General features: G+C 45.7%; 1 protein-coding gene and 1 pseudogene across 5 annotated transcripts in view; both read left to right on the top strand.

The window, feature by feature from the left end:
• The window catches only part of ZNF346 (zinc finger protein 346), a 30,769-nt gene extending 15,511 nt beyond the window's left edge, over positions 1–15,258 (top strand). For 4 of the 5 annotated variants that reach the window (XM_059698218.1, XM_059698220.1, XM_059698219.1 and 1 more), the window contains 3 exons: positions 1,432–1,662; positions 8,672–8,765; positions 11,502–15,258. In XM_059698218.1, coding sequence (XP_059554201.1) covers positions 1,432–1,662; positions 8,672–8,765; positions 11,502–11,547 — 371 coding nt within the window. In that variant the 3' untranslated portion in view covers positions 11,548–15,258. The remainder of the gene's footprint in view (positions 1–1,431; positions 1,663–8,671; positions 8,766–11,501) is intronic. The other variant, XM_059698217.1, reaches the window with a different exon arrangement.
• A 5,291-nt stretch (positions 15,259–20,549) lies between these two features.
• Positions 20,550–20,693, top strand: LOC132236345 (small nucleolar RNA SNORA48; annotated as a pseudogene).
• The last annotated feature ends 1,583 nt before the right edge of the window (positions 20,694–22,276 follow it).

The following is a 22,276-nucleotide window of genomic DNA, read 5'->3' as shown; positions in this document are numbered from 1 at the left end:
TAAGTAGTTCCTTTAACTTTACTAAGCATTTGCCTCTGATGCTTCTCTTTAGTATCTTTTAAAAAATGACCTTTATATCAACCATTATCTCTTTTCTGATGTCAAAAATCTACATTCATTGTAGAAAAGTTGGAAAATACTGAAAAGCCCCTTTACTTTATGCTTTTGGTCTTTTTCCATACATCACCAGTATGTTTTTGTTGCTTTACAGAATTGAGAACATAAGAAACACATTTCTGTATAACCTTTTCTTTTTAACTCAGTACCACATGCTGAATATTCTCTCATATTATTAAATATTCTGCAACACATAAATTACTTTTCAAGTGACTTGCTGAAACAATGACCAAGGAAAATCAATGGCCAGAGAAATTGAGATTCCCTGTACAGCGGGGCCTTGACTTACGAGTGTCCCGACTAACGAGTTTTTCCGAGATACGAGCCGGCAGTGGTTACTAAATCCACACCATTCCAGCCATGTGGCCTCATTAGTGAGTTATGGCATCCACTCTATAAGGCAGCAGCACGACCTGCAGTCAGCATTCGGACATCTCTTGATCCATAGGAGGTTTACACATATGCCCATAGCAGGCTCTGATTAACAGAATTTACTAACCAACACCAGGGATTTTTCTGAAGGTGAAAGCATGAACTGTAGCCTTCAGGTCCCCTCACCACACTCTGGCAGCCTGGCAGAGCAAAGAGGGCATGGTCTCTAGGATCACACAGACCTTGGTTCCACTCACTAGCTGGGTGGTCTTGGGCAAGTCATTTGTCCTGTGAGCCCTGGTTTTTCTCTGTAGTGTAGCAAAATGATATACTCGTATACCTCATGGAGCATTTCTGAGGACCAAGGGAGAAAATACATGTACAAAGCACATAAATAAATGTCAATGTCATCCTCTTCTCTCCCCACCTTAGCCCAGAAAGCAGTGTTGCCCAAAAAGCCTCCCAGTATAGTTGCCTTTTCTAAATGACCCTGCAAGCCCTCAGTCCCTCAGTTTCTACATTTGCATATTGCCTCCCAGCTCTGTGGTACTGGGGTACTGTGAGGATGGGAATAAAACACCCAAACTTTATCCCACTTACTGTGAAGTTCTGGGGAATTCTGAAGGATAAAAAGACTGCAAGCATGTACATCTCTAGTCTGTTGTCATTTACAACTTGATAGAAGAAGTGCAGAACCTCCTCAGAACGGGAGGAAATCAGGAATCATGTTCCTAAAGTAGTTAACGCTATTGAACAGATTAGCTCCCCCAAATCTTTGCAGTTTTCTTACTCAGAAAAGGCTTTCACTGTGTGAGTCACCCTGGCAGGACCCCATGTGCAAGTGTGATTAACTAGTTACCAGTCTTCATTTGCATTCAGTATACTCAAAAGCCTGGCTCCTTCTGGGTTTTTTCATTGTTTCTGTTTGAACTCTCACCGCAGCTCTGTCGAAACGCCTTACAAACCCTTTCCTTGTGGCCTCCACCTTGGCCTTACACCAGAATAGAGAGATGATAGACCCAGACAAGTTCTGCAGCCTCTGCCACGCGACTTTCAACGACCCTGTCATGGCTCAACAACATTATGTGGGCAAGAAACACAGGAAACAGGAGACCAAGCTCAAACTCATGGCACACTATGGGCGGCTGGCAGACCCTGCTGTCACTGACTCAGGTAAGGGAGCCCAGCTCACACCCATAATGAATCACAGCTGGACCACCAAGGCTATGCTTTTCTTCCTTAGGTCTCTTAGGGCAGACATGGCAAGCTCAAATGCTTGCAGAAGCCAGATAGGAAATTTAAATAAGGGAAAGAGCCTGGAGGTGATAGGTCAGCTAAAAAGTGCATGCCTGACTGAGCTAGCTCTAGCCAATTATTTCCAGTTTTTCACAAGAATCTAGAAGCCAGATTTGAATAAGAATTCTTATTTTTAAATGTGCAACTAAATTTTTAAAATGTTAAGTCCTGTGAGATTTTGGCCAAGGGCCACCAGTTTGCAACCTCTGATTTAAACTCTGTCCACATTTTTTGTGTGAAGGCCTCAGCTGCTTCTGCCAGATTTTAGAGTGTCCTCAGGGCCCCTTCTTTCCCAGCAGTTGAGGCCTGCCTGTATTCCTAGGATAACATGGCGAAGACCATTCTGACTGAGAATATTAGCTGCTCCCCTCACCTCAAGATGCTCGCTCATCAGCATCACAGGAGTGAGCATTCACAAAAAATTTGAAGCCCTCCCCATCACAGTAACTACTCACTGCCTATAGTGAGGGAGGGGAAGAGAAGAGAGATTATTTTTTTATTCAGTCAGTCATTATTTATTGAGCACCCACTGTGTTTCTTCATTGAGGTACAGTAATGACCAGCACTGGCACAGTTCCTGTCTCATGGAGCCGATGTGAACTTTTGTGTTGGTCCTCAGGGTTTCCTCCCTAGGCCATGGAGATCCAGCACCAGATAGTCAATACTTGAGGCCCCCTGGCATCCAGGTACCGACATCTTGGCCTCAGGGAAACTGATTCTCAGAATCATCTGGGTTCTTCCCACTGTGCTGAAGAGGTGAACATACAGTTGTCTTAGATGTTCCAGACCACATATGGGCAAGGAGAGGGATCATGGCTCTCTAACAACTCTCCAGACCTGAAAGCAGCCATACAGCACAGGTTGTCCTTGGGCAATACTGACACAAATGAGAAGGTGCGAAACAGTGGCTATGAAGCAAAGTGGGCAGCTCTTGAGCAGGGTGCCAAGGATTGCTCCACCAATGCCATTGAAGGACCCTGCTTTATAAACCTGTTCAAAATTGGAGCCCTGGCCCATGTGGGTCAGTTGGTTGGGCATTGTGCCCATGCACCAAAAGGTTGCTGGTTCGATTCCCCAGTCAGGGTTCATGCCTGGGTTGTGGGCTCAATCCCCAGTAGTGGGTGTATAGGAGGCAGCCAATGTTCTACCCTGCCCTCACATTAATGTTCCTCTTTCTCCCTCTCCCTTCCTCTCTCACTAAAAATCAATTTTAAAAAAAATGTTAAAACTTAATTTGAAAGGGATCACTGGTATCTACTTACCATTCCCACATACAGGCAGTGCCTTCCCCTTTAATAGGATCAGTATCATGCTGAGGAATCTGGAAACCTAGATCCAGGTTCCTTAGAACCCCACTTCATGACATGCCAGGCCAGATTTGAATATTTTGGCCTGTAACTGATAGGACCATAGCATCCAGCCAGCATGACCCAGGAGTCTCTTGCAGCTGACCCTTCTTTGCTATAGTTCCTGCTTCTCCTTTACTAGGCCCTGCCCTTCCTCATTATCTCTTCTCTACTGACAAGACACAGGCACTGCAATGTTTTGGGCTGCTTATCTTAACTTTTAGCCATTCTGTTCTTTTATCTCAAGCCAAAGCCTCCCTTCTATATCTACACTCCTCCATTTATCTAAATTACATACGTAATCCTAGAACTATAGCCTTGATCTTTTTTTTTTGCTTAAGGCATTTGCTTTAAAGGTCAGCCAAAGTCTTTAATGAAAACCTGGGCAGAGGAGTAAGGGGCACCATGTGCCCCTTTATTTAACACTAGAGGCCCGGAGCATGGATTCGTGCACCGGTGGGGTCTCTTGGCCTGGCCTGTGGGGATCGGGCTGAAACCGGCTCTCTGACATCCCCTGAGGGGTCCACTATTGCAAGAGGGCAGTTCTCTGGTGACACAACCAGAATTAGGCTCCCTCCTCCCTGGTTTTAGGTGCATCGCCCAAGAACCACCACTGCCAAGTGACTGCAGTTCGGCAGCTCCTGCATTGAGCGTCTGCTCCCTGGTGGTCAGTGCACGTCATAGCTACTGGCTGGTCAGCTGGTCGCTTAAGCTTTTAGATGATAGATAGATAGATAGATAGATAGATAGATAGATAGATATACATTATAATTTAATCCCATGGAATTCCTATAAATAGGCATGGTTTTCCTACTTCACAAATAAAAAGATGAGACTCAGAGTGATTTACTCAAGGACATATAGCTGATATACCTGATGTTAATCAGTGAAAACATCAGTATAGGTCTCTAGCTCTGTCTGGTTTCAAACCTTCTTCCTTCTGCCTCCAGCTCTGAATGTACTTAGCAGAAAGCTTTTTGGGTACAGGTTAGCCCAGCTGTGGGCAAACTACGGCCCGCGGGCCGGATCCGGCCCGTTTGAAATGAATAAAACTAAAAAAAAAAAAAAAAAGACCGTACCCTTTTATGTAATGATGTTTACTTTGAATTTATATTAGTTCACACAAACACTCCATCCATGCTTTTGTTCCGGCCCTCCGGTCCAGTTTAAGAACCCATTGTGGCCCTGGAGTCAAAAAATTTGCCCACCCCTGGGTTAGCCGCAGATGCACTGAGCCCACCCTGACCCTTCTTACTCTTAGTATTGAACTAAGGTATGCAGGCAGTGACTTCAACTTTCTGCCTTAGCAAAGGATTGTTGACTTCTTTTCTCTGCTGGCTTCAATTCAGTCGAAGCTTGTTCATGCATTCCTTCCTTCATTCAGTCAGCTATCCTATATTTACAAATTGCTCTGATCATCCAGGCCTTAGGCTAGATGCTCTCACATGTAATTACCTGATTTAATCCTCACAACAACTTTGTTGTGCAGGTTTTATTATCCCCATTTTACAAATAAAGACATTAGGATCAGAAAGATGAAGCGATTTGTCCTAGGCCCTACACTAGGCAATAGCAGAGCCAGCACTGAAACAGGTCAAGTTCTATGTTAGGTCCAGAGAATAGTTTCCATGGGGCTTCTGGCAAGTGTCTCATGACAATTTGGGTCAAATGTGAGATGTCCAGGGGTAGATGCACATCTACTAAGCAAAGGCTTGGTTTGCTTTGTACTCAAATAAGGCTTGGTTTGCTTTATACTCCAGGCTCACATTTCTTTCATTTACCCAAGAACTAAAACTAAAACCTGCATATCATTTAGGCAGCCAAATCCTTCCAGCCTCCAGAGCACTCAGCATCTCCTCTAGGTTACTGAAATCCTCTGCTTCACCTCATCACTTTCTTTCCCTACTTCTGACTTTGTCTCCTACACAAAACAGGTCTGCTTTCTCTGCCCCATGCTAAACCCTCAGTTTTTTCAATCCCTATACATAGGATGGTTCTCAAGTCTTATAAAAGTTATATGTAGTCAAGACATATTTCTTGATCTCTTTCTTAATATATGCCAGCCATTGTGTATATGGTAGTAAATAAGGGGTATTGTCCAAGTTCTCATGGAACTTGGAGACTACAGAGAAGATAGGCATTGAGCAAATAACAAGTGTGACAAGCTTTACAACAGGAAATAAATGGGATACTATGGAGTTAACCTAATATGAGGGAGCAGGAGTCAAGGAAGGCTTCCCAGAGGGCAAGGGGGATACATGGGGCAAAATGATGCTGGGGAGATGAGCAAGTGTCCATTCATGGCATATTAAGGATTTGGATTTTTATCATAAGAGCACTGAGAAAACATTGACAGTTTAAGCATTATTCAATCATTGTTACAAAGGAGAATGGTTTAGAATAGGGGGGAAGAGTAGTGGGGAAAGAACAACAGTGAGGCAATTGTAGTAATTCATAGAGGAGACAACAGGAATTTGGACTAAGATAGCAGTGGGGGAGGTAGAAATAAATGGATTTGAGCTGTATTTAGGAAGTAGAATTGTTGGACTTAGCCATTGAATGAGAGAGATGAAAGAAAAGGAACAGCCAAGGATGGTGCCCAGATTTAGTCTTAAGCATTTTGGTGGGTAACCAGGTTTTGTCAGCTTGAATTTAAACTGCCCATGAAAAGAAGATGTTGATGAGGCAGTTGGATACATAGGTCGAGACCTCAAACAAGAGGTCTCAGTTAGAGATATTGTCATTTTAGTAGGTTAGAAACTTAAATATTGGTAATTCCATATATTTTAACCTGATAAGTGGCAATTGAAGTCTGGGGAATGAATATGATCCCTTAAAGACTTTAGAGAGAGCCCTAGCCAGTTTGGCTCAGTGGAAGAGTGTCAGCCCAAGGACTTGAAGGGTCCCGGGTTCGATTCTGCTCAAGGCCATGTATCTCGGTTGCAGGCTCAATCCCCCGCTCTGGTTGGGGCAGTGTGCTGGAGGCAGCCAGTCGATGTTTCTCTCTTTTTGTCTCCCCCCATCCCTTCCACTCTCTCTAAAAATAAGTGGGAAAATATCCTCAGGTGAGGATTAACAAAAAATAAATAAAATACATTTTTAAAAAAAATTTAGAGAGAGAAGAGCTAAGGATCTGAGATTGAGCCCTCTGGACATTCTGTCACATGCTACAACATGGATGAGCCTTAAGGACATTATACTAAGTGAAATAAGTACAGACAACCAATCTTGTCTGATTTTACTTGTATGAGATATCTAGAGTAATCAAACTCATTGATACAAAAAGTAGAATGGTGGTTGGTTGCCATGGTTAGGGGTTTGGGGAGTTCTTTAATGAGTGTGACTAGAACTACCCTGCCCCCAAGCCAAGAATGGGACCTGGGGTTGGTGTGGCTAAGAGTCACTGATACCCAGATTACAATAGCCTACTCTTATTATCTATTAAGCACTAGGCACCACACCAGAATTTTGGATATACAGTATATGTCCTTAGATTCTTTCAACAATCATGTAAGATAGGTGGTTATCTCCATTTTTCAAATCAGGAATCAGGCCCAGAAAGGTTAAGTGGTTGACCTGGGGTCAGAGCTGGGATTTTCCCTCTGGTCATGACACCCCCATTCTTCAAATGTCTCTAAACTCTTCTATCTCCTTTGTGAGGTACAAGATCTCAACATACTATCTACTCATCCGTGAACTAGATTCAAAATGGTCATTTGACACACTATCCACTAATCTGTAAGCTAGATTCAACATTGTCATCTGAGCCCTGTCTGCATGACTCATTTGGTTGAAGCATACACCAAAAGGTTGTGGGTTCAATTCAAGGTCAGAATACATGCCTAGGTTGTGGGTTCAGTCCCCAGTCAGGGTGTGTAAGGGAGGCAAGTGATCAATGATTGGCTGCCTCTTGCATGCCCCTACTGGGAGGTTGAACTCGCAACCCAGGCATGTGCCCTTGACCGAAATCGAACTCAGGACCCTTCAGTCCACAGGCTGACGTTCTATCCATTGAGCCAAACCAGCTAGGGCTATTATTTTATTTTTAATTGTGGTAAAATACAATAGAAGATTTACCATCCAAACCATTTTAAGTGCACAATTCAGTAATATCAAAAGATAGGTCTGGTTAGAGAAATTTGTGTTTTCATCATATTTAAGTATATTCACATTGCTGTGCAACCTATTTCCAGAACTTCTTCATCTTGCAAAACTGAAAAGTCACAATGCTTTTATTTTTTTAATATATTTTATTGATTTTTTACAGAGAGGAAGGGAGAGAGATAGAGAGTTAGAAACATCGATGAGAGAGAAACATCGATCAGCTGCCTCCTGCACATCTCCCACTGGGGATGTGCCCGCAACCCAGGTACATGCCCTTGACCGGAATCGAACCTGGGACCTTTCAGTCTGCAGGCTGACGCTTTATCCACTGAGCCAAACCGGTTTCGGCTCCAAATGCTTTTATTTGAGTAATTCCAATAACCTTATGAGGTTGATACCAATATTGACTTCATTTTATAGATAAGGAACCTGTTTCAGAGAAGCCTCACTTTTGCAAATGAGAAAACCAAATCTCAGAGAGATTAAGTAATTGGCTATGGTCCTAAAGGTAAGAAATGATAGAGACTTTTTATTATAAGTATTATGGTTATGAGTTGTAATATAATTGGTTTACAATTGAGAAAAGCTGAGAATCAGAAAGGGGAAGGGAGTCAGCCAAGGTCATAGGAAGGCAGAGCCAGGATTCCAGCCCATATTTTGGCTCCTGACCACATTTCTCTACTAGACAATGTGGAGAAAGATCACTTCATCATGGGAGCAGCCCTGGCAGTGAGACAAGGTGTCTGAGAGCCCGAAGGTAGAAAAACAGATTGATTTTCATAACAGGCATTTTCATTAATTACTGTTATTGCAAGCCCAAGGAGAGTGGCACCTTCCCAGAGACCCCTGGGCAAAGGGCATTCTTAGTGAGCCATTTAGCACAATCAAGGTGGAAAAGACACACCAAATGTCACCTCTTTGTTCTGTCAATCTTTTATTTACTCAACAGACACCTGCTCTGGACCAGGTGAAACACTGGGACTGGGTGGCCCAAAGGGGAAAGAAGAGATTTACATCTTCAGGGAGCACTTAGGCACATAGCATATGCCTCCTGAGCACTGAGGCCTTCGGGATTCTCATCATGGCCAATCACCTGACCTCATCCCACCCCTCTGGCCTCAGAAGTACATTTGCATCCACTGTCAAAGCAGGTCCCTTCGCCCTAACTGGTTTGGCTCAGTGGATAGAGCGTCGGCCTGCGGACTGAAGGGTCCCAGGTTCGATTCCAGTCAAGGGCATGTACCTCGGTTGCGGGCACACTTCCCAGTAGGAGGTGTGCAGGAGGCAGCTGATCAATGTTTCTCTCTCATCGATGTTTCTAACTCTCTATCCCTTCCTCTCTGTAAAAAATCAATAAAATATATTTAAAAACAACAAAAAAAGCAGGTCCCTTCTTATTGGATAACTAAGCATCTTGGCTTTTATGTGTGTTTCAGCCGGGAAGGGCTACCCATGCAAGACATGTAAGATAGTGCTGAACTCCATAGAACAGTACCAAGCTCATGTCAGCGGCTTCAAACACAAGAACCAGTGAGTAATCATTCTTTGAAGTTCAAGGTCTGCAGTTGGAGCTCTGGGCTTCTGAATCAGAATAAAGCCAAGTACTCCTTGGCTAAAAGGGTATCCTGACAGCTTTTTCTCGGCCAATAGATCAGTTAATAGAAAGAAATATCTCCTCTGCAAGTTTTTCCCCCATCAGTTCACCCTAGCTTTCTCCCCTCCTGGGCTGAAAGTTTTGGTAAAGAAGCATAGACAGTTTCCTTGGTGGTTTCCTAAGAATACTTGAGAGGAAAAAGAGTACTTGGATTTCCTGGCCTGTAGCAGTTGGACTAGGGAAGTCTTTTTTCACTGGTCTGAAGACCCTGTTCTTCACTACCATCAATTCTATGACAAGAGCTCCCTCTACAGGTCATTACAAAGTATTACCAGGTTCTGTCATTCATTAATCAAAGATTTATTGAACACCTTGAGTAGTAGCCCCAACAGATCCAACCCCTGCTCTCAAGACCTTACATTCTGATAGGAGACAAAACATAAGTAAATAACCAATAATTACAAATTGTGTTATTTTTAAAATATATATTTTTTATTGTTGATAGTATTATAGGTATCTCCCATTCCCGCACCCCCTCCTCCCAGCCCCTACCTGGCCTCCCAGGTCTTCACTACCCTATTACCAGTGTCCATGAGCTATCATATAAGTATATAAGTTCTTTGGTTTATCTCTTCTCATCTTGTGATAAGTTCTTTGAGGGAAGAGATGAACAGAGAGTTGGCTGTTCATGATAATCTTGAAAATGACTAACGTTCTTTGAGCACCTGTTCTATTACAGGCCATATGCCAAGCAGTTTCTCTCTCAGGTAATTCTTAAGCAACCCTTGGAGGAAGGGATTATTATTCTGACTTTACAGAGATAGGCAACCACCACTAAAAGTGAACCTATTCCCTGCCGGCGTGGCTCAGTGGTTGAGGGTCAACCTATGAACCAGGAAGTCACGGTTCGATTCCTGGTCAGGGCACATGCCCAGGTTGTGGGCTCAATACCCAGTATGGGGCATGCAAGAGACAGCCAATCAATGATTCTCTCTCATCGTTGATATTTCTGTCTCCCCCTCTCCCTTCCTCTCTAAAATCAACAAATATATATATATTTTTAAAAAGTGAACCTATGAGGCAGAGCCATAATTCAAACTGAGGCTTATCTGCCTTACAGCATGCTCCTTCAGGGCATGATGCTGACAGGGAGGTTGTAGCACCACGCGAGATTGAAGAGGCTAGAGTTCGGCCAGGGAGGGCCCTCATAGTTATGTCCCACCTCTCAGAAAGGAACTGTGTAGTATGGACAGTATGCCACAACATAACCTTTGGAGGTAGAAATTATCCCCATTTTACAGATGAGGAAACTGAATTTTAGCCAGGCAAGTCTGCTGAAATGATAACTTTGACTTCAGTATTTGGTTCTGCATTACTCACAGAGTCAAATGAATTAAAGGTGATAGAAACAGAATGTTGGAGTCAAAATGTCCTTGGTCCTCTCTACTGTGCCTTAAGTCTCCTGTCCCACACTGCAGAAGGTCTTTCTCTTTATTTGTAGATATGTCTTTAACTGGGAGGACTCTTGAGATTTCTCTTAGATATGGACTTGAAACAAGCTCCAGCAACCCCTGTTTCAGCATGTCTGCAGCTTGTGACATCTTGACTGGTGGCAATTTCACAGACATTCTGGAGCCAGCCAGAGCCCTGTCCTGAGGCTACCCATACTTGAAAATGCTAGTGTTGTTTACTATTTTATTCCTATACTTTCCAGCTGTGTCACCTTAGGCAAGTCAGTAAACCACTCTGAGCCTCCAGTTCCTCTTCTGTAATATTATAGGTATAATCTCATCTAATTCAAAACAGCAGCTCTGAATTAGGACCACCCTTTTACAACCCAAGGAAACCTAATGTCAGGTAGGTTAGGTGACTTGCCTAGGATACTTGGAGTTAAAAACAGGTTTCAAACCTCTTTGATTCCAAAGCCCATTCATTTTGCTCTGCCACTTCCAAATGAAGCTCATTACCCCCACCTTCTGGGATGCTATGAGGGTTAGAGACAATGTAGTTCAAGTACCAATAAGGGAAGCTATTGGAGATGAGCTTGTATCCACTCAGCAGATACTTACTGACACCTAGTATGTGCCAGGCCTTTCGATTTGGACACTGGGGCTACTGTAGGAATCAAGACCAATGCTGTTCCCGGATCCTTTGGATTCCCCTCTGGTGGTAGAAGCAAATCCATAAATAAGTCATCAGGTGGTACTAGGTTACCAGAGTGGGATGGAGAGTGACAGGAGAGCCACTGTAGATTCTGTGTGAAGGGGAGAATGGTCATTCTGTACCATTCAGGTCCTGTGGGCCCTTCAGGCAGGATAAATAGTGTGCTATAGTGGGAAGACATGGACTGGGCTGCAATCCTGAATCTACCACACTTAAAAGTTTACTGTGGGCAGGTCACTTACACTTTCTGAACTTTAGTTTTCTCATATGTAAAATGGAGGTGCTATTCCCCACCCCTCCTTGCAAAATTGCCATGAGGACAAAATAGGATGCTGTACGCAAAGCATCCATTATCGTGCGTAGTATATTGTGGCCCTCCGTAAAAGAGAGCTGTCCTGTTTGTCAGTCCAAGGCCCAGAAGAGCTGTCTACCATTAGAATAAGCTACCTGGGGCACCATTTCAACCAGCAGAAACTGACCCTGTGCCCTTGTTCCTTCTCATATTACAGGTCACCAAAAACAATGGTATCATCTCTGGGCCAGATTCCAATGTAAAGACAACCCATTCGAAAAGACTCAACTACTTTGGAAGACTAGAGGTGTTTCTGTCCAGCACCCCAGGTTGAATCAGCCATGAGCCAGCCTCCTGACCATGACCATGGTCAGCCCTTGGCTCCCTCTTCCTCCTTTCTTACATAGACCTGAGGAATAGGCCATAGGCAGCCTCTGATTGGTCCAGGCAAATCCACCCGTGTTCCTCCCCCGCAAGGACAAAGAGGGATTTTTAGAAGACTTGGGTTCTCACAGGGTAGTAGTTTAGAGGATGGCCTTTCCCCTTTCCTGGCCCTTCTAGGCCACATGTCATGAGGCTCCAGTCCTGTATTTCCTCTGCAAGTCAGTTTTGGACCACTCCTTGCAGCTAAACAACTGAGCTCTCCTGGGCTCTAGGCATCTCCAATGAAATATGGCACTTTCATGCCATACCTTGGCCTAGGCAGGAAAGGGCAGATGAAAATAGCTGCCACATGAAAGCTTAGAGATAATGTGACACTCACCCTCCCCCAAAAATGTGCAGACTTTCCTAAGCCTGGGACCAGATGCTGGCCAGTTGTACAGGTTTCTGCCCACTGTGGAGTCTCCTCCTGGAGCAATGCCACAGTCCTGGCAGAGTGTTGCTGTCCCTCCTGCCCCTTCTCCACAGTTCCCGAATGGTGCTAAGGACCTGCAGCAGCTGGAGACAAGCTAGAGCTGGAGAAGGCCTCAGTCCCTAGTGGGATCATGGAAAGGCTCCGGTGGGCCTTTCCTCTGTGTCAGAGGTGCTCTGACCCGGTTCCTTGGGAGAGTCCCCATGTGCAAGTTTGCTTAATGGTTCTTGAGCCAGCCAGCTCAGAGATTCATTGCTGCCCATTGGCCTCCACTAGCCCTTTCCTTCCCCATGTGCAGCAGACCACCTGCCCAGGTTGCTGTGGTGCTACCCCTCCCCCATCACCTGCCAGGAGATTCCTGGGTCCCGGGTAAGGAAAGGAGGGCTGGTGCAAGTTTCCATGGTGAGGAATCAGGTGTTCCCCAGGCCCCAGACTAGGTGTCTCCAGCTCTGCCATGCTCTGTGGCCTTGGACTTCACTGGGAGCATATTCTCCTTGTATCTTTCAAGCAGGAATTCTAGGGAGTGGGACCATCAGAGGCCCCTATTCTGCTCTCATCACCTCTGCCTCCCACTCCCTATCCCTTGCCTGTGAAATGCCTCTAGTATTGTGTGTGGGTATGTGCTTATGCTCTGTCTCTTGGTCACTGAAGCATCTAAATAAAGAATTTATCCCATGAGCCAGACTGCAACTTAACAGAACTAGGACTTCGGGCCATATTGCCATTGGGTCTAATATGTCTATCTTGATCCCTCACCCTTATCCCATTCATACTCCACGGTCCTAAATACTGGTCTTAGGAATTGGGACCGAGAGAGGCATCCAAATTGTTTGGCAACCCTGAGAAAGTCTTCACACGTGCCCTAAATTCAATAGAATCTCATCTGTTCAATTCACATTCCCCGTAATGGAGAGCCTCATGGAAGTCTCTAGAAAATGTAAACTAGTAACCTGCTTTGCTTGAGAGGATTATTCTGGCTGCTATGTACAGAAAGGATGTAGGAGAGCAGGAAAGGACACAGACAGAGGTCAATGGAGGCTGTGCCCAATATGGCTCTTTCCAGGCTAACCCCTTCAGGGCAGAGACCTAGCCTTGTTCATCTCCACTTCCCTGATATACAGAGTGGTGTGTCATGAAGTGTTCCTTGAATGAATGAGTGAATAAATGAATATTCATAAGGAGAAATGGCCCTGGTAATTCTTGGAAGAACCTTTTCCATGACCCAGAAATGAGCTGAGAAAGAAGTATGATGGCTTCAGGAGTCCTTTGTCCAACCTTTGCTTCAGACGGTCAGATCTGAGGAAGGTGCTCACACAGCTTTAGCTCCCATTCTTCACTCAGCAAACTGTTCTTGAGCACCTGCTCCAGGCCAGCTGGCAAAGACCCTACACAGCTCCAAGTGTGGATTCTCAGCTCTCAGCTTCCAAAGCCCAGACTGCCTCAGCATTTTCCCCAGAATCCTTCTCTCCCACCCAGGATGTCAGAATTGGGCCCATCTACCAAGCAAGGAAGTGAAGTGAAGGGCAGAGGAATGTGGGCTGCCATACCATGCCATACTCTTGGCCTGCAGGACCGCTTTGGATTCAGGAGTCCCTGCCAGCTGTGTGCCCAGCCCCGTTGGCACGGGGATACAGGAATGAACACCTTTCTTTGGAGAGCTCACCACTGTTAAAGACCATTATGGCAGCGGTCAGAGGTTCATACTGCGTGCTGTGGGAATGCCCAGGATGCAGGCACCAACTCAGCCAAGGGTATGAAAAGCTGGAGAAGTTGGGAAACCAGCATTTGATTTGCATAACAATCTTTGGAACTAGGTAATGGTATTCTATTTTCTAGAAAAGGAACAAGGCTTAGAGAGGTGAGTGATTTGCCCAAAGCCTTGCCACTAAAATGGCAAAATGGGGAGTGGAATCCGGTTGTCTAGATTCCTATTCCAGAACCCTTTCAAACAAAGACCAGAGTCCTTCCCACATGACCCCCTGGCCTGCCTCACCTGTCTGGCTGGGTCATGGTCTCGGAGCGAGCAGCCACTCAGGGCAGGGTAGCAGCAGCACCCACAAAACAGGTCGCACAGGTTCATTGATTATTTTATATTCCAAGCCCCCTCATACTTCTCACAATTTTACCCAAGATTCTCCGTGTATTAGGCTCTAATTGTAACTGTGAGAAACTTGAAATGGCTAGCTAAAAAGGAAATTTACTGATTCACCGAATGAAAAAACTTGGTACAGGGATGGCTAGACCCAGGTTCTGACAGTGTCATTAGTAAAAATTCAATCTCGCCATGCTTTCCTCTGTGTGGCCTCCCTTGGGCAGACTGCAGAAGGTGGCAAGATGGCACTGGCAGCTCTAAGCTTATATCTGATAGATTAGCAACTGCAGTGGGACGAACATCTTTTTCTATTAGTTCCAAAAAATATTCTGAGACTGACTCATTAGCCAGCTTGGTCCTGTTCCCAACCCTAACCATTCACTGTAGGTAGGGGAAATGGTGCTTTGATTTGGGGCCTGCAAAGGAATGAGCTCCACCTAAAACAGATTGACTGAAAGGGAGAGATGTGACCCTAAGAGAAGAAAGTGTAGGGCTCCCTCCAGGCTAAGGGAGAAGATTGGGTGTAGATGGGCAAAATAACTTGTCAGCCACACCAGAAAGTGTCTTTATTTAACCATTTCTTTTTTATTTTTATCCTGACGTTTTGAGGTACAGGATACATTTAGTAATGTGCGCCAATTTTTAGAGTACAGTTTGCCGAGTCCTCCTCACATATGTGTACTCATCTGGGCATTCACCCTCCAGATCAAAATACAGAACATTGTCAGCTCCCCAGAAGGTTCCCTTGTTTCTCTTAGTATCCCCCAGAGGTAAACACTATTTTGATCTCTATCACCATAACTTAGTTCTGCTTGCTCTTGAATTTTATAAAAATGGAGTCATACATCCATTTTTGCTCAATATTATGTCTGTGATTTCATCCATGTTATTGTGTATATCAGAAGTTCATTTTTTTCATGCTGTGTGGTAACTCATTATATGAATACACCACAATTTAGCCATTCTGTTGATGGATAATTGGGTTGTTTCTAGTTTTGAACTATTATAAATAAAGCTGCTGTGAATCATTTTGTCTGTGTTGTTTGTTGTACATGTGCACAAATATACCCGGGAGTGGAATTGCTACATCATAGGTAGGTACATTTAGCCTGTCTAAATACTGCCAAATGGTTTTCTAGAGTGGTTCTGCCAACCTACATACCCACCTGCGTTGTGGGAGTTCCACTTACTCCATATCCTTACCAGCACTTGCTAGTTTTGGTCTCTAATTTTGGCCAGTCTGGTGATACCTAGGAATTTGAACCCAAGGATCCTGACTTCATACCAGGGCCACTCTTATCTGTTCACCCCCAAGATCAGGTTTGAATTTCTCTAGCCTAGAATGAGCCACACCAACCAGGGCTTTTTTTTTTTATGTTTTTATTGATTTTAGAGGGAGAAGGAAGGAAAAATCAATGTGCAAGAGAAACATCCATCAGTTGCCTCCTGTACGCACCCCAGCCAGGGACTGAACTCGCAACCTGGGTATGTGCCCTGAACGCGAGTTGAACCGGCAACTTTTCAGTGCACGGGACCATGCTCAACCAACTGAGCCACATGGGCTAGGGCCGAGACCACATAGTCTTTCTTTTTTTTTTTCATTGATTTGAGAGAGTAAAACTTATTTATGCATTCATTGGTTGATTCTTATATGTGCCCTGACCCTGGATCAAACCCACAACCTTGGCATATCGGGATGACACTCTAACCAGCTTAGCACACTGCCAGGGCCGAGACCATGTAGTCTTAACTACCCTGTAATTGGGTCCCGACCTTGCTTTTTCCCACCTCTGTGTAATCTTCATAAGTTCCCTCCTTAATCTCAAATGCATAAATAACACTGCAAACTATTATTCTTCACTGCATTGATCTCAGTCTGTTGAGATCTTACTTCCAGGTGTATTTTCTATTTGGCTTAAATAAATTTTGGTAACAATTTTATACAGGCTTGGATGTTCTTACTTCGATATTAGTGATTCACTCTGACAATTAGAATAAGGCAGAAGTGTTGAAGTGTGACTTTTGAGAGTAAGTCACAAAAGGGCAGTGTCAGTCTCTCTTGGATCATCAGCTCAGAAGGAAATCAGCTGACAGGTTATGAGGTCACTCAAGCAGTCCGTGGAGAGGCTCACATAGAAAGAAATGGAAGTCTTCCGCCAGCAGCTAGCCAGATGTTTATTTTAAGTTTTGGGGTAATTTTTATGCAGTAATCGATCTCTAATACGAGTCTTTATCCTAAGTGCAATGGGAAGCCATGAAAGGTTTTAAACAAATAGGAGCAAGAACATGATGAATTTACTGACTTATAAACAATGAGTACCACGGCCTAGGAGCCAAGAGGATAGGGGCGACACAAAGGAGGAAGGAGTAGTTTCTACCCAGAGGTCATTTATTAGGAGTCTTTTATTTATGAGTAAAATAAGAAGTCAAATTAGTATAAGAAAAAACTTGTTTGGCTCAGTGGATAGAGGGTCGGCCTGCAGACTTGAAGGGTCCCAGGTTCGATTCTGGTTAAGAGCATGTACCTTGGTTGCAGGCACATCCCCAGTAGGGGGTGTGCAGGAGGCAGCTGATTGATATTTCTCTCTCATCAATGTTTCTAACTCTCTATCCCTCTCCCTTCCTCTCTGTAAAAAATCAATAAAATATTTAAAAAAAAAAAAAAAACACGCCCTAACCGGCTTGGCTCAGTGGATAGAGCATTGGCCTGCGGAATGAAGGGTCCCAGGTTCGATTCCGGCCAAGGGCACATGCCTGGATTGCAGGCTCCATCCCCAGTAGGGGGTGTGCAGGAGGCAGCCAATCAATGATCCTCTCTCATCATTGATGTTTCTATCTCTCTTTCTCCCTTCCTCTCTGAAATCAATAAAGAAATATATTTTTTTAAAAAAAAAAAACTTATTTGGCTCACATAAATGAAATGTTCAAAGAGGTAATTTTGGCTTCAGGCATGGCTCCATCCAGGCACTGCTCCATCTCTTGGCCCTCCTATTTCCTGTGTTGGCTTCATTCACAGGCAGGCTCTCTTAAGCAGCTCTGGGCTTACATCTTCATATCTCAGTAACCTCTGAGAGTTAGTTTCCCATTAGTTCCAATGAACATCTCAGATTGGCCCTTATTGGCCCTGCTTCAGTCACATGCTCATCATTGACCCAATCACAATAGCCTGAGGGGGGTGAGGGTGAAATAGTCACATTAGCCAGGGTCAGGGCACATACCCACCAGGAGAGCAAAGGAGAAGTGTTGGTTCCATCCAAACCCCTGTGGACAAAAAAGGGTGCCGCAATAAATCATAAATTCCTCAATGGGCCGATCACACCCCAGGCCTATAACTTCTTTAGTGAAAGGCTTTTAAGCCAGTCTTGTCTATTGTCCTTGTGCATCTAGATTAATACACCTTTGAAATGCCAGAAGTAATATCCCTAGAAGGCATAACCACCCTTAAGAGAACACATAATCTTGTCATCCAATCCTCACCTTGCTTTCTCCTACCCTCATGGATCCTTCCTTACTTCCCTCCTTAATTTCAAATGCATAAAAGAAACTGCAAAACTGTCTTTCTTCGAGATCATACTCCCCTGTACGTTGTCAGTTTGGCTCAAACAAACTCATAAATATTCTCTGTAGGTTTGGACTAGAAATAGGAGAGGGCCAGGACCTGAAAGAAAAATGAGGAGCTGGAGAGAGAGAGAGAGAGAGAGAGAGAGAGAGAGAGAGAGAGAGAGAGAGAGAGATATTAGGTGTCCAGTTTGGGGTAGTCAGGAGAGGCCTCTGAGAACAAGGAATACCTGAAAGGAGTCCAGAAAGCTGAATGGCAGGCATCTGGTGGGACGGCTGGAGGGAGGAGGGGATGGGCAGGCAGAACCAAGGAAGGACCCTCTCAGCAACAGGGCAGCAAGTGCGAAGGCACCAAGGTGAGAACAATCAGACACATTCAGGAGGGCCTGCCTGGGCTCAGTGCAGCGGGAACACGGAGCAGGTGTTTGGGAGATAGGAGAAGGGACGGTAGAGAGCAGCAGAGGCCTGTCTTGAAGGGTCCTGACTGCCGGGCTGAGTTGCTGGAGAAGCCAGAGGGTAGTGGGAAGAAAGTAGTTAAAGTTGAGTTGTTAATGGTGGGTAGAGGTCCTCATCTCCCCCTGGTGCCCATGGGAGTGGAATTCTTATGATATCCTGAGAAAAAGAATTTTCTGAGACTCACACAGAAGAATGAGTGATTTTTATTTGCGTGGAATTATATCCCCGAGCGTCCAAGGTCCCATTTCCCCTTGACCCACCAAGGAAGAAGTATAACTTCAGCAAAGACAAACCAACTAGGGTCTCCTTTCTTATTATTAACTAGAGGCCCTTGGTCTGGCCTGTGCCTTCTCACAATCCAAGACGCCTTGGGGGATGTTGGACTACTGGTTTCAGCCTGGTCCCCACAGGCCAGGCTGAATGACCCCACTGGTGCATGAATTCGGGCACCAGGCCTCTAGTATGCATATAACATCTTTGGTTAATCTCTTCCTGACCTCCCCTCTCCCCCTTCCCTCTGAGATTCATCAGTCTGTCCCATGTTTTCATGCTTGTACATTGAGTGTCTGCCCCCTGGTGGTCAGTGCACATCATAGCTACTGGTCAACTGGTCGCTTAGGTTTTTATATATATAGACTAGGGGTCTGGTGCACGAAATTCGTGCACTGGGTGTGTGTGGGGGGGGGGGAGTGTCCCTCAGCCCAGCTTGCCCCCTCTCACATACTGGGAGCCCTCAGGCATTGATCCCCATCACCCTCCAATCGCAGGATCGGCCCCTTGCCCAGGCCTGATGCCTCTGGCCTAGGCGTCCGGCCCGGGCAGCGGGGACCCACAGCTGCAGCGGCCCCGCGATAGTGGGCTCCGCTTTAGGCCCAGGCAAGGGACCCCTAGCTCCTGGGACTGCCAGCTTCAACCGTGCCCAGCTCCCATTGCTGGCTCCACCCCTACTTCCTGCTATCACTGGCCAGGGCGGAAAAGGCACCTGATTCTCCGATCATGGCTGGGCCGCCTTTGCCCTGCCCCCCAGCTCTTAGCTCCCCCCTGGGTTTCCAATCACTGTCAGTGGCAGGGGGCTTCTTCCTGCTTTCCCTTTCGCCTCCCTGCATTGTGCCTACATATGCAAATTAACTGCCATCTTGTTGGCAGTTACCTGCCAATCTTAGTTGGCAGTTAATTTGCATATAGCCCTGATTAGCCAATGAAAAGGGTAGCTCGTACGCCAATTACCATTTTTCTCTTTTATTAGTGTTGATAACTAGCTAATTACAATGGTTTCAGAATGACTTGGTTAAGTCTGTGTTTTAAAGAAGATATTTGGGGCTGATAAAGAGATTGGTGATGCAGAGATTAAGTGTTTGCTCAACACTCAGGCAGCACTTCTTTTCAACAGACCCTTGTTTTGTTAGGGAAGACAATATGTCCAGCAGAATGAATATACTTCCCAACCTACTTTAAGGCCGGGGGGGGCCATGTGTCACATTGTGGCCAAAAAGATGAAAATCAGAAGTTACTGAATGTAACGACTCTTTGTGGCTTCTTCCTTCCTCCTGTCTGAGCACAGTGTGATGGCAAGAGTTGAAGCTACCATCTTGCAACCATGAGGAAAAAGTCTAGAGAGTTGAAGAGACCACAACCCTGACTTCAAACCCACCTTCGCCCTCCTCCAGATTTGAAGCTAAGTGAGGGATGAGTAAACCCCTGTTTTGTTTAAGTCCTTGTCACTTAGTAGGTGTCAGGCAAGGTAAAGAAGGGTGAGGGCCCCTCTGGGGCTTCTTCCTGATTCCCTTCAGACCGCAAATCCTCTATCTTTCTTGTCCAGCCTCTCACTTCCCAGCTACCTAGGCCCCCTATCTCCTCCAAACAAATGTGCAAGCCAAGACCCCGGGGTGTGAGGCGGACACAGACCCACAGTGTCTGGGACAAGAGGACAAGCAGACTGGGATGCTGCTGAGACTCTGGGAAGCCATAGGACTGGCCCAGAGAGAGCCCCAGATCCTTCCTAGCCCATTCTCCTCCATGTGACTTGGTCTAAGGGGCTTCCCCACAAGCTTTCCCAGGCTGCCAATATCAGTGCCAGGCTCTTTGACAACAGCACAAGGCCCTGGGCAGCCTGCAGTTCCTGGCATTGTATCTACAGGGTAGAAATTGGACATATGTATCCAATGGGTGAGAAATGAGGAAATACGAAGGCTAGAGGAGGGGTGACCCTCACAGTCCCTCCCTCTTGGTCACAGGCGTGTGTTCCCCATACCTTGGGGTAGGTCCCATGTAGGCCCGTAGTTGCTAATACTAATATTGGCCCTCTTACCCCCTGGCTATGGGAAGGAGACACCCGATTGGTGGTGTTGCTCTTATACCAATCAGGGGCAGAGCAGACATGCAGTCCTTAGTTCATCCTAGCTTGATGCCTGTCTTGGTGGCCAGAGCTGTTTCATGCCTGAGGCACATTAAAATATATATGTACATGTGCCCTCTTTACTGCAATGGACTGTGCGCGTGGGGCTTTATATCATCATCACACTGAGTCCTCGCAGAAGAGCGACTATTTACATTTTGCAGAACACAAAACTGAGGCTTAACATTAAATGACTTATCCAAGGTCACAACATTTTCAGGATTCAAATCCACAGCTCTCTGGCTCTAACACCCAACCTTTCACCACTTAGTTCCTGTCAATGTCACCTCCATTTCGAAGAGCCAGGCCAGACCTCCACGAAACCTGTAGGAGAAGCCAGGGTAGAAAAGGGTTGGAAAAAATGGTAAGAACTGCCCTGACAGGTTTGGCTCAGTGGATAGAGCATCGGCTTGAGGACTGGAGGGTCCTGGGTTCGATTCCAGTCAAGGGCATGTGCCTCGGTTGCAGGCACATCCCCAGTGGGGGGTGTGCAGGAGGCAGCTGATTGATGTTTCTCTCTCATTGATGTTTCTAACTCTCTATCCCTCTCCCTTCCTCTCTGTAAAAAATCAATAAAATATATTTTTTTTAAAAAATGGTAAGAACAATTGTCAGTTCTGAGCAGCAACTATACATTTCCCTGTGTACTTTTTCTGTATCTTACAAAAATTGTTTTTAAAAAATGAAAGAAAGAAGACAAGAAAACACAGGGCTGGGTCAGAGGAAGGGACCAGGCCTGGGCTGGAATGGGGCCTGGGCAGGAGCTCAGGGTAGCCCTTCCGCATAGAGCCCCAGTGTTCCCGCGGCCGCTGCCATCCAAGAGCAACATGGGGGGCACCAGGCCATGTCCGCCCCTTCCCCCAACTCTGCTCCCAGGCAGGTGGGTGTGGGGTAGGAGCCTGGCCTCAGGAGTCCCTCCAGGCCCAGCCTTGCACTCCAGGAGCCCAGAGTCTGCAAACCCCTGCCAGGGGCCTGGCACTTCATAGGTGCCCCATCATTGCTGGCCAAATGGGCAGGAAAAACAATGCCCAGAGCCAGCCCCCACTCGTCCTCAGGTGAATCCCCACCTTCTTGGCCACGGTTAAGGATTGGGGGAAAAAATGGGCAACCCCAGCTCTCCCTCTGTGTCCCAAATGATAGGGTTTAAGTCTCAGTTCTACTGTTCCCTTGCTGTGTGACTTTTGACAAGTCATGCCATCTGCCTGAGCATGTTTCTTTACCTTCAAAACAGAGTTAAGGATCTCTACCCGCATTTGGCTTGGGAGAAGGATAAAAGGATTTAATGCATGTGTGACATCGAGCCTAGCAAATGCCTGGCACATAATGGGAGCTCAGCTAAGGTGTGGACTTCTGCTCTACTTCCTGTTCTGTCTGGTAAAACCTATTTCAATCTCTCTCTGTCTCTCTCTCTCTCTCAATATTTTAATTGATTTCAGAGAAGGGAGAGGGAGAGAGAGACAGAAACATCAATGATGAAAGAGAAACATCTATTGGCTGCCTCCTGCATGCCCCACACTGAAGATCAAGCCCGAAACCCAGGCATGTGCCCTGACTGGGAATCAAACCTTGACCTCCTGCTTCATAGGTCACTGAGCCATAACAGCCAGGCCCATCTCTTAACTCATTAATTTCCTCCAA

Source organism: Myotis daubentonii, chromosome 5 (genome assembly GCF_963259705.1).
Source record: "Myotis daubentonii chromosome 5, mMyoDau2.1, whole genome shotgun sequence".
Classification (NCBI taxonomy): Eukaryota; Metazoa; Chordata; class Mammalia; order Chiroptera; family Vespertilionidae; genus Myotis; species Myotis daubentonii.
This window is presented reverse-complemented; position numbering and strand designations above follow the sequence as displayed.